The following is a 16,610-nucleotide window of genomic DNA, read 5'->3' on the forward strand; positions in this document are numbered from 1 at the left end:
AAACTGGCTTGGAATCAGTTTTGAGTTTATCAAGCTCAATCCTCATCAGTGCTACCACCAGCAACAAAAATGTCAGTTAAACTCTGGAGAAAAAGTTAATTCTCCATGGCTGATATCATACTCAGATAGAACACAGGAAACAGAAGAACTGGTGTTAAAGTCATAAGTAGAAAGATCTTGAAGGACTAAAATTACTAACCTTTTGGAAGAGGAAAAAGCCCCCAAAACAACCCATGCATTAGTCATAATGAAAATATTGTGCATAGCACAGCTTTCCAAGAGATCTGGCTCCGTGTCAGAGCCACCAGGGAGTACAAGAACTGTTTGCCTGCCTTCACTCAAGTGACAGCACAAAGTGGAGACTCTGCATGAGACCCCAAAAGGATCCCTGGAGGATCATCTGCTCCATCCCCCTGCCCAAAGGAGGATCAGCTCCACCAGCGCCATTTCTGACATTTCTGTTCAAGGTCTGTGATGGAGGCACCACACCCTCATTGCAGCTCTTCCCATTCCATCAGCTCCATGCACCTCTTTAAAAAAAGAAACCAGAACTGTCCCAGTCACTTTAGAAATTTATTCAAAAGCTTCATAGCACCATCTTGTTTTTTAAAACCAAATAAAATGCAGCAATTAAAACATTGGTTTTTCTGTTGAGCATGACACTAACTCCACCTGTGAACATATTTATGGTTGTTCTTGCTAAAATAACTGAAAAATAGCGCTCCTGTGCACACAGACATAGCACTGGCCCCTGGGGGGGGTATCCAGTCCCAGCTCAATAATGGAAGAATAAAACCAAGTGGAACTGGATACCTCAAGGAAACCGTTCCCCTTCCCCAATTCTGCTGGAAGAGAAAAAATTTTAAAGGTCATTTTTAGCAGTTTCAATTCATACATCCCCTCCAAAATTTCAGCAAAACTGAAAATGTAAATATATAAAATATTTTTGGGGAATTATTTTATAGGACAAGCCAGACCATAATTGGTTAATTATCTCTATATGTTTGCTCTTACAATCACCTAACTATTAATTCTAAAGGGCCTTTAATGCCCATTTTTTCCTAGGGAAAACATCAGTCAAGATAATTTTACTACATTACTATGCTGATTCGCATTAAAATTTTAAGGTAAAATCAAACTGCCATTGACAGCACTGATCATCTGCTTTCATTCTGAGGTTTTTTTCCTTTTCCCTTTTGAGTTTTGGAGCAGCCTGTCTGAGAGCTGGGATCAGTGAAGCGCTATTTCCCAAGGATCCTTAAGTTACATTTCAGGAATAGGGACCAGGCCGAGGCCTCGGTCTCGTTATTGTTTGGCTATGGCTTCCGACCACTGGAATTCTCTATTGCAGCTACTTCTGATGGCCATGGGGAGGCAAATGCTCCCTGCTTCACTTGGCCAAAGCCCCCATGGGGTCCCAGGCTGGCAGAACAATGGGCTCCTGCTGCATCACGGCCAGGATCTCCTCGGGCACGTGCTTCTTGTCCACCACCACCTCGTACACGTACTCGGAGAACCAGTCATCGGTCATGATCAGGTAACCTGGGGGGGAAAACAGCATCACAGCACACAGCCACTGCAGGAAAGCAGCCACAGACAAGCCTCACCTATGGATGATGCATTAAACAGGTCCTGGTCATGCTGGTTATCTCTCAAAACACAGCAAAAAATATCTCGAGGAAGTTAACACACAGGATGTACTTTGTGTGCACTGAAAGGTCAGGCAAGAAGCCCACCAGGAAAAACAAGAGCCAGAACATCCATCATTTATGTTTGCTCTGTTAAAATGGGCATTGAGAATATTCAAGGGAATTACAAAGCCTTTAAGGCAGAATGTAAAATTATTTGAATCTATTTGAGGCTTTAGAATTTTTCAGGTGAATATCAACCTGTTCTAAGAAAACTTTCTTGGTTTAGTTTTTGCAGTAAGAGGCAGCCACTGCTTTCCTCAAAGTCATTTAAATAACACTTAGGCTGAAGCAAATCCTAATTATCTCCCTTAATATGGAAATGACAGTGAACACCCCCTTGAACTGGGAGTGAGGGAAGTCACTTCAGAGGTTTTAGCAGAGAGCTACCACTGGAAACAAGCTATTCCAGGTGAAATGGGAATAAGAGTGGCTGTGAGAAAGGAAGCATTTAGGAGAGAGATGAGAAGGCTTTATGTAATAAAGTTCCTTGTGTCCTTATATTGTATCATCACACAATCAAATGAAACAAGAAAATGTCCAAAGAATATGGACAATAAATGCATCTATCTCCACCATCTTGTTTCTAAAGCAAGAGATCAGATAATCCCATAAATTAAAACCCCTATCAACTGTAACCCGAGCTAGAAGCCATTTTGGAAACACTGCCAAAGGGAGCTGCCTTGATTATCCTCTCTTCAGGATATGAGTTCTTGGGACACACAAAAACCTCTCCCTCCCAAGAGCCAACAAGTAATTGCACCCTGAGAGGATTAATGAACTCTGCCTCTGACATCCTGTCCCTCGGAGCCGATTGGGATCGCAGCGTCTGAGCGGGGAGGAAGCGCCGAGCACGACTCCAGAACATGCAAATCACTCCAGTGTGGGGAGGCCTGGGCGGTGCAGACCCACACACACACATCCTACACACACCTGGGAAGCCCCTGAAAGTCCCCAAAGGGCCTTGGAGAAGCCACATTGTGCTTGTGCTGTAACTCCTGCCTGGGGAGAGCAAACGAACAGTGCCCCTGTCCCAGGGCACTTTTGGGATGAGATGCACAGACAGACACAGGGTGCCTACAGTCAAATCCTTGAAATGCCTTCCTGCAGGAGAGCAACAGCCAATACAAGACATGAAAAGCCCAAAGGTTGCTGACTTCAAGCTGGAGATGCATCCTAAAAAAACTCCTTTCATGCCAAAACAAGCAGATGGACAGTATTCCCCTCTTCCTTGCTTTTAAAAAAAAAGATATCCAATGGGATAAACTGGGTTCAAAGTTAGGTAATAACATCCTGTGTGTCCTCAGAACAAAAGACTACTCAGAATAATTAAACCTGCCAGTGTGGCTGAAAAAGAGCCAATAAAACAGAAAGGAAATATTTGATTGGGAAGTGACTGTTTTACCACAGAAAACAAGCAGAGTTTGTCAGCAGCTGTGTTCATTCCTTGAGGAAAAACACACAGGGTTCCAGAAACACTTATACAAGAGATATAAATGTAATTACTAAATATTTAAGAGAGGCAAAGCTGGGCTGGTTCACAGGGGATCCCTTTCTCCAGGGCAAGCAGTAACACAAGATTTCAGTTCTGCCCACTCTGGAGTGTGAACATAAAACTGACTCCATCCCATAATTCCCATACCAGGAGTTCCAATCTTTCCAGTCTTGCACCATTCCTGTCAGGGAAAACAGGTGGCATCTGGCACCCTGGACTGTACTTGGAAGAACAGGGAACCCCACATGAAAAAGACTGCTCTTTCCTCACAAAAAAAGTCATTTCTTTGCTCATTGTTTAATGGCTCAAGTGCAGTCCCCGGTGTTTTGTTGCAGGCTGGACCCTCAATCACCCTGTCCAAGAAATCCTGGGAGCTGGGGCTTACTCCTATCCCCACACCCAGCTGGGATGTGCCAAGTTCAGCATCATTCTTGGCTGACTCTTCACTGATGTGGACTCTGGTTTCTTGTGCTGGACTTACCCAAGCACAGCTTCCCAATTCCTTAACAAGGCAGATAAGATAAAAATCTTAACTCTTATCACAGTGAGACACAGACTCAGTGGCACTGCAAGACAGCTCAGGCAAACTCTGAGTCCTCACCCTCCTACACAGCTACTACTGGACACTGAAGAATGGAAAATCAGGGCAGGAAGGAGAAGAAACCTCATCAAGTTGAGTCACAGTCCCTGAAGAGATTTAAGTGATGTGTAGATGTGACATTTGGGGACCATGGTTCAGTGGGGACTTGGCAGTGTTGGGTGAACAGTTGGACTCTTTTGGACCTTAAAAGGGTTTTTCCAACCTAAATGATTCTCAGTTACCTCTCCCAGTGTTTGGGAAGGAGCCCTGGAGGACATGTCCAATTGCCTTTTGCTCCAGAGCAGCTCATTTGGTCATACTCAAGAAAATCACTCAGGGATTTAGCTCCTTGATAAAAAAAGCAGTCTGAAATAGAGTCAAGCTTCCTAATTCTGATGGGGTTTTCTGTCAAGGCATTTTTCCAGGGAACTCCCTGACAAAACAAAGCATAGTCAGAGAGCAAGACCTTCCAGAGCCTGTGGTGTCCCCCAGTACAAGGCAGATAAGGGACGGTGACTCACCCTGCAAAGTCCACACAGATGCCATGGGGACAAGATAGGGCAGGGTTTATTCAAGTCACTCTAGGCTCCCATTTTATTTCAAAGGAACAACCAGCTCCTCTTACACAGCTCTAGACCTCATTCTGGAGAGGTGAGTGTGGATCTGGATGCTGCAGCACACAAGTGCCACAGCCCAGCAGGCACCACTTGTAGCAGTGTCAGGGTTCAGCTGCTGCCCTGTGCCGTTGATGTCACCTCAGCATTGATTTGGCTTCTTTACTTAATCCAGCATTCCAAAGAACATTTCACTACTGTCATGTTGCTGAGCCTTGAAGGCTAAATGTTAACAGTTTCATTGTTTTGTGAAGTCTGAAGATTTTTATTGGAATACTTTGCTGTGAATGGATACAGTTAACTCAGAACGGAAACTACTGCAAGACCAAGAGGCCACAGCATAAATTAAGACACTTCCAAGAATATTCTATGTTTTCCTCTGAGTTGTTCACGTTATTGAAAAGCTTATAAATAAGACCACATCCTAAAACAGAGTTCTCCAAAAATAGCCTATTCCCTGGAGAAAACCAAGACATCCTGGGAAAGTTCTGCCACACCAACTCTTACAAGCACAACATTTGGGATTAATGTGCAGCAGAAAAAAGTGGCCAGCAGTGACTTATTCCTGGGGACACAGAGTCTGGCCTGGCACACTCACCACTGAGGCTGTGCCATGGCTGAGCCCACATCTGGCCTGTCTCACTCAGGAGATAATAAAAATCATGGAGTTCTCATCCACTCCATGTAGGAAAAGCTGCCTGATTGTCCTTGCCACATCCTTATTTCCAAACATTCAGCTTTCTGCTCTCATGACTATAAATTACCTTTATTGCCACGGTCTTCACCCCAGGAGTTTTCCACTCTCCATTTTTCAAATGCATCTTCTTGTCCATCCTGTGCCAAAACAAGCCCATGACACTCAGAGGTGAAGGAGAGGCCACACCTGAGCAGGCAACCCCTTCCACATGCAAATCCAGCACCAGGAAAACACAGAGCTCCACTCCTGAGAGTCCCAATGGTTTCTTGCTAATGGCTGGAGAAATGCCATTTTATAAAATACTCAATGGGGGAAATTAAACACAGGCTGCACAACTTGCCTGAGCTGGGAATCAGAGGAAAGGAACAAGGAACTGTCACAATTCAGAACAGCATTGGTAAGAGCAAGTGCAAACACTTGAAGAATCCAGCTGAAGGACACAGCTCCAAGTCTGGTGCTGTGCAATTAAAATATTTTATTACAAAAAATTAACCTCAAAAACACCCCATAAATCCACTTTTAATATTGACTGGAATATTGTTGTAATGCTGCTATTCTCCCTTGAAAAGAGAGAACAGTCCTTAAGATGGGACACTCAAGAGCTCCCAGATCAAGGATGTCAACTCTGGATGCACTCAGAGTGAAACTGGGAAGAGCACATTCATGTACAGTAACTTTTTAACCAAAAGGTGCATTTAATCCACATCAAGTTTTGATGTTGGAAAATTGTAATTTTTTTTTTTAATTTTCAAACTTTTTAAAATAAAAAAGTAAGTAAATCCAAAATATTACATTTTACAACTCAGCTTCTCAAAGCCCCTTCAGATTAAGATTTTTTAAGTACCAACTACAAAGTTTTCCTTGTTTTTCAGTTAGATATTTACAGAAGTGTTCATGAAATCTGATACACAATGGAAGTATTAAGAGCACAGAATGCAGAAAACAGGAAAATTATATTGAGTTGTAAAAAGTAATTTGGAACATTCTTATGACTCAGCAGTTCCATCTGAAGTCTCAAAACTCCACAGCTCAGGCAAACTTGTTCAGTGCTGTGCAAGCTGTTATTTCTCAAGCCAAGGTCAAGCTGGAGAGGAAGAGATCACTTCAAAGAAACTTTAATAATGACAGCTTCTGGAAATAAATAGAAGCATCAACTTTGCAGATAACCCTGAGTTGTAAGTTTTTGCATGCTTCTTTTTACTTCATTATGTGCTTTGTTATGGTGCCAGGAGCAGATCTAGCTGTGGATTCATCTCAGCCTGCTGTTTGCCACAGAGCTATGCTGGACACCATTTCCTTTCCCTAATTAGAGGTCAGAGATCACATGCCAGGGAGCTGCAGGAGGTTAAACCTGCTGCAAAATGCCTCCTACCAGCACTTTAACAGGAGCTTCAGGCTCTAAGCCAGACTGGACTAACCATGCAGTGGTTGTCCAATCAAAGTTTGTGGGTAATAGGAAAAGTCCTTTGACATGTCTAAAATTCTTCCCTCCTTGTTAAATATTTATAGTTCTGAACACTCAGACACAAACAACACAAAGGGAATAAACAACCAGGCCTTGTGCACCAGGGGGCTGTGGCACACTCTGAGTGAGCCCAGGACACAAAGAAGCTCCCAGGATATTCCAACACATCCCTGCCAGCACCAGAACTCCAGGAGGGAGACTCTACCTTCTCAGTGACAGCTGTCAGGACCATGGCATGGGTCATCAGGGATTCTCCAAAGATCAGTCGTTCTGCTTTGTTCATGTTCTTGATGGAGACACCAAACACCAGCTCATGATTAAATCTAGCAGAAAGACAAATAAGCCACATGAGAAAGGATGCAGGGGGAGTTCTGACAAAGTCAGGCAATCAGGAGACTGCCCTGTGCCAGGAGCCACTGCACAGGCATATGAGTTCAACCAATTTTAATGTCAGAATAAGTTCAAAACCTGATCCCTTTAGGAGCCTCTCTCACCATATATTAGACACATAGATAAGTAAGAATATTTAACAACTACTCATAGTTTAATCTGAATCCTTTAAAGATGCACTAACAAGTAAAAAAAATTCTGCTGCTGCTGAATTACTTAAATTTACTCTTTTGGGGTATATAATCCAAAGTATGTACAAATCAGTTCTTTGAGCAGCTAAAGGACCGTTCATGTCCTCAAATGAGTATCCCAAATGACAGTCTGGTTGGATTCTCTACTCACATATTCAAGTCATTGATTCCCAGCTTGCCATAGAAGTGCTTTGCCACATCACAGCCAAACCACACAGCCTGCAAAGAGAAGGAAGGGTCATGTCTGGGCCAAATCCCAGGAGTTTTACATGGCATGGGCTGCACTGTGCCATCTGCAAAGAGAAACCAAACCCACCTCGCCATCCTTAATAGAGGCTGCAGCCAATTTCTTCAGCACCTCCACAGGCTGGTTGTTGTAGAGAGTTTTCCTTCCTCCAGCCATGTTGCCCAGGTACTCCACTGTGTAGAGCCTGTTGTAGGGATTCTGGGGTCGGGGATCGTTCACTAGACAAATCTGCCAAAAAAACCAAGATGTCATAAAATAAGGTGCAACATAACTGAAATATTTGAAGATTGAATCTCAAAGGATTTCAGGGAATGGCTTTTGTCCCAGCCAGCTGTCTGCCCCATTAGCAAACAAGTCACTTGGCTGAAATAAGAGGTTTCTTAAGGTTGTGTTTGCTGGGGTTTTTTTTTTTTTTTTTCTTTGTTTTTACAAGTTCACCTCATAACTGTGGCAGAGCAGCTCTGCATGTTATTCCTTCTCTAATGTCTGCCTTATGACCTATTACAACTGATTAGATCATTGCATATTTTATCATTACAAAACCATTGTGGACTGCAACACAAGATCCCAGATAATTGAAGGGTAGAGCACAAACAGCACAACAGGGAGCATAAACTCACTGACTTGGGCAAGCTGTGCCCATCCCAGGTGCTGCAGCTACAGGGGAGACACACACTGGCAACAGTGGAAAATAAATGGCTTAGCAGCAAAAAAGAAGGCCTTGGAAAGAGTTCAGCATCCCCAACCTTGTCCTCCATGTTGAAGTAAGGCTTCACATGCTCGTTGTAGAACTGCACCGGGGTCATGGGGCCGTATTTGTGGTAGTTCTTCTCCTTATCCCGGAACTCCCAGCAGAAAGTCTCCGGAGGGCTGCCCAGGCAAGTGCTCACTATTCTGAATACCTGCCCAGAGAAGCAAACAGCTGTGAGCCTGCTGGAACATGCAGCTGTGCCTCTCCTACCACAGCAATGCCACTGGAGCATGGATTTCTCCACGTGAGAACCAGCTGGAGAAATGGGATCTTAACTGTCACTTTTGAACACATGAATAAACACACACATCAATTATCTGCATTCAGCTCCTGAAATCTTGGTGTTTCAGAAGTTCAAAACCAATCTGAAAGGCCTCAGGAAAATCAACAGAGCTTCTTTCTCCACTCTCACACTGCATGTTCTCAGGCAAACCACCAGGCAAAACAGAAGCTTACTGATTCCAGGTTATCCTAGGAATGCAACAGCCCAAAGCAAAATACAGGACACTTCCCAGCCTCGTTACAACATTTCACAAGTAATTCTGAAGCTCCTCCAACACTGCCAGAGAAGCTTCATCAAATTGATTCTCTAAAGGCTTGAGAACAGCATCACCTGTTCCACCAGATGGTTTGCCCCATGCAGAGACAAACCAGACCTTTTAATGTGGGCATTTTATCCCAGTGTTTCCCCTGTACTAATTCATTTTTTATTGTAATGTTCATTTGGATTTCAAAGATGGGCCTTTGCTTCTTTTCAAAACCCCAAAATAATCTCCTCATCTCTTTTAATACATTTAACAACATCTGTTTAGGGCTGAGCTGGCAGGTTATGCAATTTAATTCCATCTCCCTGCCTGCTGCCTGTGACATCCTTTGCAGCTGGCAGCTATCTTTGGATTTTTAGCACAAAAAGTTGACCAGATTTCAAGTCATCAGCCTCCCTGTAAATCAGAATATAAAACTGCACTTCAGAACCACTACTGTACTTTCTCACAGGGCTTATCAGAAAATGTGCCAACACTGGCAGTGTAACCACATGAGTGTCTTTAAAGATACAGAGCAGGACCTGCCACAGGTACTCTGGGGACAGGGAATTTAATCATAGTTAAAAGGGTTTGAATCTGTTTTATTTCAGCTCTGTCCATGTCCTGAGCACAAGTCTCTTCCTTGCAAGGAACCATCAGGTTATTTTAAATAAGAGGAGAGGGAGTCAAATCTCAGCTGCACCTTCTGCACTGAGATCCAGCTCCTGTGGTCTGTGCCAGCCTTCCCAGCCTGGCAGACTTCACACTTACACAGCAGAGTAGACACAATACCTTTCCCAAAGCTGATTTAACTCTTTCTGGAGCTGATCCTAAGGTTCCATAAGAACTAGCTGTATGTTAATGTGCTCTTTGTGCTGGCAGCAAAAGCAGTGCAATGCTCCTGCTAAATAAAGGTGTTCTTGCTCCGAGCAATTTAGGAAAACAAGTGAAAAGATTAATTACAGGTTGAAACAAGGGTGTGGGCATAAGGCTTTTACTTCAGGAACTCACACATTTCTCAATAAATATGGTAAAAAGCAAATATAAACCCCTGAACTACTATAAATATTTAATTTTGCACAGACTGCACAAAAGGTACCATTTGCTGTGGCTACACCCACATTACCTCAGATAACCGCAAGCGCTGAGAGATGAGGCCATGAACACAAAATAAGCAAGAAAAAAAAGGAGAAAAAAAGGCTCTCCTTGCCTAAAAAGAAAGCAGCAATCAAATGGGCTCCAGCCAGAGGAAGGAAAATGATGGAGACAGAAGTCTCCCGTGAACAGAGGCACTGGAGCCTGGAATGGCCTCCCTCAATTGTTTTGCCACTACACCCAACATAGGCCCCCTCTTCATATCTCACAAGCTTCCTCTACCAATAAATAAAATAAGCATATTTAAACGAAAAGGTGACTTGCATTGCCCTAGTGACAACTAGAAGCAAGATAAGGCAATGATAGAGTGGCTTGTGCTAAACCCCAGAACGAATGAGGAGGGGAAAAGGAGGACACTCCTGATAAGGAAGAGTCTGCAAAGGAGAACAGCAAAGGAAGAAAAAATCTATCACATGAACTGCACTGATTTCAGCTTCTGACCTGCAGTGCACTGGTTTGATAAGAATGTTTATACAGTTCTGGAGTGAATATTTAATCCCATGTTCCACAACAATTGCCCCATTTCAGCTTGAGTGCTGCTCCCAGCAGGAGCAAACCAAGATTTTCTATGCAAATAGAACCTCCCAGAAAAAAAACGCAAGCTCTGCTTTGCCACGAAAATCCAGAGGCAATACCACTCATACACATCTAAACACTGCAAGTCACCTTTACTACTGCAGGAGAAAATGCTGTGTTTACCTCAGAGAATTAAGCACAACCATTTACAGAACAGACAAACTGCAATCAGTTAAGAGCCTTTCATGTCAGTTCCAGCATCTCTTGTCAGAGGGCAAGAAGCTCTAAAGAAATGAAGAAACCCTTAGCAGTGAACTGTGTGTCCCTGCCCTAAGAATGACCATCTCTAGGAAGCTTTTGATGTTTGCTGCAGAATCCCCCGAGGGCTTTTGGACACGCAGTGCATGTAAATTACATTAATTCACCTTTGAACTAAGTGCAGATTGGCAACATTCTGGGGTAGGCTCAAAGCACAGCATTCTTAAGGCATGAATTTCACAACAGTTTTGATGAAACCCAAGGAACACAAATCAGTTTTCTTCTTTTACCCTAACCTTAAAATTAGATAAAAAGAAGCTACAGAATTTTACATGAAGTGCAGAGATGAATTTCCAAAACCCAAAACAACACATTAATATGGAATTAAAACTCGACAGAGATAGCCCAAGGTCGGTTCTGCCTAACAGTGATGTTCAGTGGATTGCAGAAAAAGCTAACACACAACACCAAAACATTTGATTTCTTGACTCATCTCAAGACATACATTTAACTACTGTGTCACTTGGCATTGTATGTTTGAGAAATAAATTAAATACATCTTTTTTTTTTAAAGTGCATGGACTCGGTCACACTAAAACAGCCCCAAGTTTAAGTTATTTTTGGCAGTTTAAGAATCAAGTATGAGCAGCACAGGATGAGAAAAATGATGTGGGTTTGTGTGAGCAGGATGAGGTTCAGGCACTGCAGACACGCTGACAGTGATGGAGCCAATTCACAGCCAAAACCATGCTGCAATTCATTCCTCTGCTGCCCCCCAGGATCAGCCCTCAGCTGGGCTCAGCCTTGTGCAGACACCTCCCTTTTGTGGTTCTTTTCTGCTCTCTTGTGGGCAATCCTTGCACAACACTTGTGCTACAAGATTTGCTTTCAAAGCCATCAGAATGCAAATTTCAACCTTTCCTGTTATTTCTAAGAGCCTGACAGGCCACTCTTTTAATCTCTCAGGGGACAAAATGCTGCTTTTCCTACAGCAAGGGGCAAATATCTGTAAAACATCATTCTGAAACCTGTGGATTCAAAATATTTGTCTGGAAGGATTAGAAAAACTCAGGATGAAGTAAGCAATAAGCCACTGCAAAACAAATTCATTTGAACAGCTCCAAGAACACTTTGTTAAGCAACAAGAGGCACTTGTTTTGGCTGATCCAACAGCTACACAACAAAAGTAAGGAACCTCATCCATTCCAGCCCTGTGTTCCAAGATTCATGTCACACCAGTTCATTTACCTCTTCTATCATCATGTCCATGGCAGCACAAAGTTCTCCTTTGCTTCCTCCACTTTCCACCATATTTCTTAGCCTCAAACAGTATTCTCTCATCTGTTTAAAGAGAAAGTCACTTTGTTATAAAAGGTGTGAAAGGTGTCACCTGATCATTTTCAGGACTTTCTACCTGTTTGTTTCCAGCACCTATTTTACTCTTCACAACATGTTTCCAAAATGAAAATACCTTTCAGAAGCTTCATTAGAGATTGTGTCATTAAAAAATAACAGGATAACTGAATGCTGTTAAAACACAACAAAAAATTAACAAATAGTCACAACTGAATTACCATTTCCAACCACTGATGCGAGGGTTGCAGCCATTAAGCTCTTAAAGCTTGATTTCTCTCAGTCCCATAAGGGATGCCACAACATCCACACACACCAGCACATCTGTGACTCACAGAACACTCTTTCTTCATACGGTCACATTTTTTTTTGCAATTCTAATGCATAATTGATCTCTTGGCTGATGAAAAGAAAGGGGCATTTCCCCACTGCATGCACAGCTGCAGTCAGAGCAGCACAAGCTTCCCATTAGTGTCACCATCCATAAGGCCAAGAATAGTGATGGGGCTCCCTCAGGACCAGCTGCTTTGCCATGCTCAGGATTAGAACATTAACAACATTTAAAACGTCCAAGCTCATTCCACCACGTATTTTGCATTTTTTATGTGGATTTCAGCAGGCAGTTTTCCCTGAGCATGGAGCATATGAACTGGAAAAAATGTAGCAAACTGTAAAAAATGTCTGAATTGCCTTTTTCATCTAGCTACCTACACCAGCCTCTTCCCAGGCTAATTCATTTCTGCAGTTCAGGGAGTGAGTTAACACCTTCCTTCAGACAAAGCTGTGCACTTCTATACTGAAAGCTGATTTTTAACATGGAGTGTTTTTAAAATACATTTTTTTCCTCCATCTTTTTCACCACATTTGGCAGTCATCTCTAGAAACCTTGGCACACAGGGAGATGAGATACTGAAAGGGTGGGAAAGAGACACAGACACCATGTGCTGGTTTTGCAGAAACAGATTTAAGCAGCCACATGTCAAGAAATCTTTGGAAATCTGAGGATTTGAAATAACTGCTATTAAAAGCACAAAAGGTACTTTCAAGCTACTGAAGCCTGACAATGGACATCTTCCACAATCTCACCTTCCTGCTCCACATTTCAAGATTAACATCAGACTTTGCTGAGACTTTAGGCTGCTTGTAAATAAATTTAAGATGCTGAGATGTACTTAACACTTTGGTCAATAAGGATAAGGTGGTTAGAAACATTTGGAGCAGGTTCATTCCCATCCCCTCCCACAAGTTTTATCATCTAAATCAATTTTACCTTATGATTCAAGATCTCGTTCATCCTTCTGGTAGCCTCTGTGGTGTGAGACTCTGGGAAGTATTTCTTGGGGACAACACCATACTTCTCTAAAAGAAATAAAACTACAGGTTAACAATTGGCTTTTTCACACAATAGATGCTCCTACTGCTCATACCCATATGAAAGCTAAAGAGAGTTTGGGTTTGTGCAGAGATTGTAACAGAAAGGCTCTTATTTAAAGGTTACAAGTACCCAAAGTTTACTTTTTAATTTGTGACTGAATCTTGACCTCTAATCTGCATTCCACAGGGATCCCAGAACATGAAATCCCTGAACTACTCAGTATTATTTAACTCAACACTTAGAAGTTCTGAATTAATTAGTGCTTTAGGAAGTCCTGTTCACCAGGAAAAAAAAAATAACTTGATTACTTTAAAATTAGTCTCCTGAAATACCTTCTAAAGAACTGGGCCTCCTGTGAATCACTCCATGTAAATTATCTAAGGTTAAAACTGACTTTCCAGTCTCCTTTCCTCCTCAACGTTTACAAAACACCAGCAGCAGCTCAATGGCTTCCTGCATTAGAGTACCACTCACAGATCTCACCATGCAAGGCTCTGGATGTAACAGCAGCAGCCAAAATCTCTGCCCTGATTAAGTATTTATAGCAATGGGATGAGGAAAAAAGTAACCTCCAGGCTTCAAAGAAACAAATTCCTTTTGTGATTCTAAATTTGTATTATTGCCTTGTTGATTTACAAAGGTGTCACATTGTTTCACAACACAAATGAGAGCAAGTGATGGTGTAATTAAGTATCTCCAGCTCCTGCTGGAGCTTTGTAAGACCAGCAGTGCCACATTCCACATCAACTCCTTCTCACTGATCTTTATATCAACTTCAGGCTGCAATTCCAAGTAGTTTTGCTTTGTAAACAGCCCTGGGTCCAGCAGTGGCTTTTTCCTTACCACGTGCCCTAAAGACTGTACATGGCTATAAATAAATGAGGATGAGTTCATGACTGGAGGAAAAGGGTATTGAACCCTTTTATTAAACTGAAAGTCACTGCTATCTAATTATTTGTTGATCTTCTGAGCTTTTATCATCAACAGGACTATGCAAGAGTGATGCCAGACAAGATTTAAGCCCAATATTTATTATCTGGCCCCCAAAAAGTCTTTAATTAAAAAAAATAGTGGTTAATGGCATCATGTGCCTTAGCCAATTCCCAGGTCTCAAGCTCATTTTTTTTATTCTATTCCATTCCCCATTTCTCAAAGCAGGCTGCAGTTTCAGGAAGGGCTCCTTGTGACCAGTTCTCTCACCAATAATGTTGACCAGCATATCCCACTGTCCACCATCATTCGTGGGGTTGGAGAGCAGGAATTGCACCAGTCTTCCTTCCACTGGCTCCTTTTTCTGAGCTGTTTCCACAAAGGCATTTAAAAAGTAGTAACAACGCTCAACCTGAAACACACAGACAAAAAAAAACCCCAACCCTTTTAAGTCTGATGTATTATGCATTCATTAATTGCTGAGTATTCAGTTCTTTGCAAGTACAGAATAGATGGAGCAACTTTCTGCTCATCCAATGAAGTCCTCATTTTCCCCTCTACCCTATAAAATTCTTTGTTAGACCAAATATTTAGGAGTGACTTCACACAGAGCTCGAGGACAGGGGAACAGGAAGCAGAAGTTATGCAATGAAGCCTGACCCAAACTAGCACTAGATTTGCTTAATTTCCCTTAGAGAGGAGAAGCAGGCACACAGCTCACCCATTAGGTCACAAGCACAACTGAAACCTCAGAGCTACAATCATGTTTCCCCTGAACCACCAACAAGTAACTTCTGAAATATACAGAACTCTTGAAAAAAAATGACTTCTACTACTCCAAAACATCAACATCTTTACAACTTTCTTCTCAAGCTGAAAGTCTCGCTTTGCTCGACCACTTGCATGTAAAACACATTTTTAAGGAATTTCTGAAGTTTCTTCTCATACATGCTAAAACAATGCAGCCTAAAAGAAGTTCTGTCCCAACACTAACACCTGATTGCACAAGCAAGCCTACCACAACCTACACGACTGTACCTTATCCCAGAAAAAGAGATAGGACTGGCTGAACTCAAACTCTTCAATGTTGTATTTCTTCATGAAAGGAAGACGCATTGCGTTGAGGCAGGAAAAGATCCAGCATCTCCCTGAGAGATCAAAGGAACACGAATTAAACTGGAACACCTGTGCTCAGGAGCTGCACAACAATTTTCTTTTACCACGAGATTCATGACACAGTTCCGCCTCGAGCCTTTGGCTGGGCTTCTGCAACACCAAAAGGCTCTGACGGTGTTCTGAAGTCTTTTATTGCAAGCACATCTCTCAGTTACACCATGCAGAAGGGAAAAGAGGCAAACGCTGCAGGTCTAACGTGTTTTGCTAACTCAGGAGGATGCTGCAGGAATTCGACTTTTCCCCGAAGCCCGGACAAAGGGCTCTGGAGCAGCGGCCGCTCCCGGGAGCGCAATCAGTGTTAGGAGTCAGCCCCCAAACACCGCCCCCGGCCCCGGCCGCCCTTACCGGAGTTCTTCTGGTTGGTGACGGGCTTGCCCTCGGCGGGCACGGCGTGCTGGAACACCTGCACCGTGTCCTGCACCACCTGCCGCTGCAGGCACACCTCCAGCGGGTCGTTGCATGTCGCCACGTTCTGGGCCAGCAGGAACTGCGGCTCGGCCCGCAGCCGCCGAGTGAAGGCGACGGCCTTCTCCGTGCTCAGCCCTGCGGGACACCGGGGCACGGTCACCGCCGCGGCACGGCCAGCGCCGGCCCCGCACCCCGGTAACACACACACACACCCCCCTCCCATCCACCGCCGAGGTAACGGTGAGGCTCCCGTCCCGCCCTGCAATGGGCGCGTTATCCCTGTCCATAGCCCCCGTAAGGTCCCGGTAACGCCTCGCTCCCCCCGGTAATTCCCCCCTGCTCGACTTATTGCTGAGGTAACCATGAGTCTCCCAGCCCCCGGACGACATACCCCCGGTAAGGGCCGGTAGCCCCCTCCCTACCCCGGGAATTACCGTCCCCTGACCCACTGCTAAGGTACCGATGAGCCCCCCCGCCCCCATCCCCGCTATGGACAAGATTCCCCTCCCTCCCCGGTAACCGCCCCCCATCGCTGAGGTACCGCTGTACCCCCTCCGCCCGTACCCGCCCCTCACGGACGGACCCCCCCGGCCCCCCCTCACCGCGGGCGTTCATGGCGGCACCGGCAGCACGATCCCCAGGCGGAAGCGGCTCTTATAGCGCCGGCACCGGAAGCCGGAAGAGGGGCCCGGGGCCGCGGCCGGGGGCGAGGGGGGGAGCGGCGATGGGAGGGCGGACGGCGAGAAGCGAGGGACACGTTTGGTGCGGGGGAGCCGGTGGGACGGCCCCTCACAGAA

At 44.1% G+C, this 16,610-nt stretch overlaps 1 protein-coding gene across 1 annotated transcript; it reads right to left on the reverse strand.

The window, feature by feature from the left end:
- Positions 1-560: 560 nt before the first annotated feature.
- BLMH (bleomycin hydrolase) lies at positions 561-16,519 on the reverse strand. The gene is made up of 12 exons (XM_053995186.1): positions 16,416-16,519; positions 15,751-15,948; positions 15,268-15,377; positions 14,500-14,641; positions 13,195-13,283; positions 11,820-11,912; positions 8,114-8,269; positions 7,437-7,595; positions 7,272-7,339; positions 6,745-6,862; positions 5,142-5,211; positions 561-1,542 (listed from the first exon to the last, which is right to left on the reverse strand). Exons 1-12 carry the CDS (start codon positions 16,426-16,428, stop codon positions 1,391-1,393), a joined length of 1,368 nt encoding a protein of 455 aa, XP_053851161.1. The 5' UTR covers positions 16,429-16,519; the 3' UTR covers positions 561-1,390.
- Between the last annotated feature and the right edge of the window lie 91 nt (positions 16,520-16,610).

This window comes from Vidua macroura, chromosome 20 (assembly GCF_024509145.1).
Source record: "Vidua macroura isolate BioBank_ID:100142 chromosome 20, ASM2450914v1, whole genome shotgun sequence".
Lineage (NCBI taxonomy): Eukaryota > Metazoa > Chordata > Aves > Passeriformes > Viduidae > Vidua > Vidua macroura.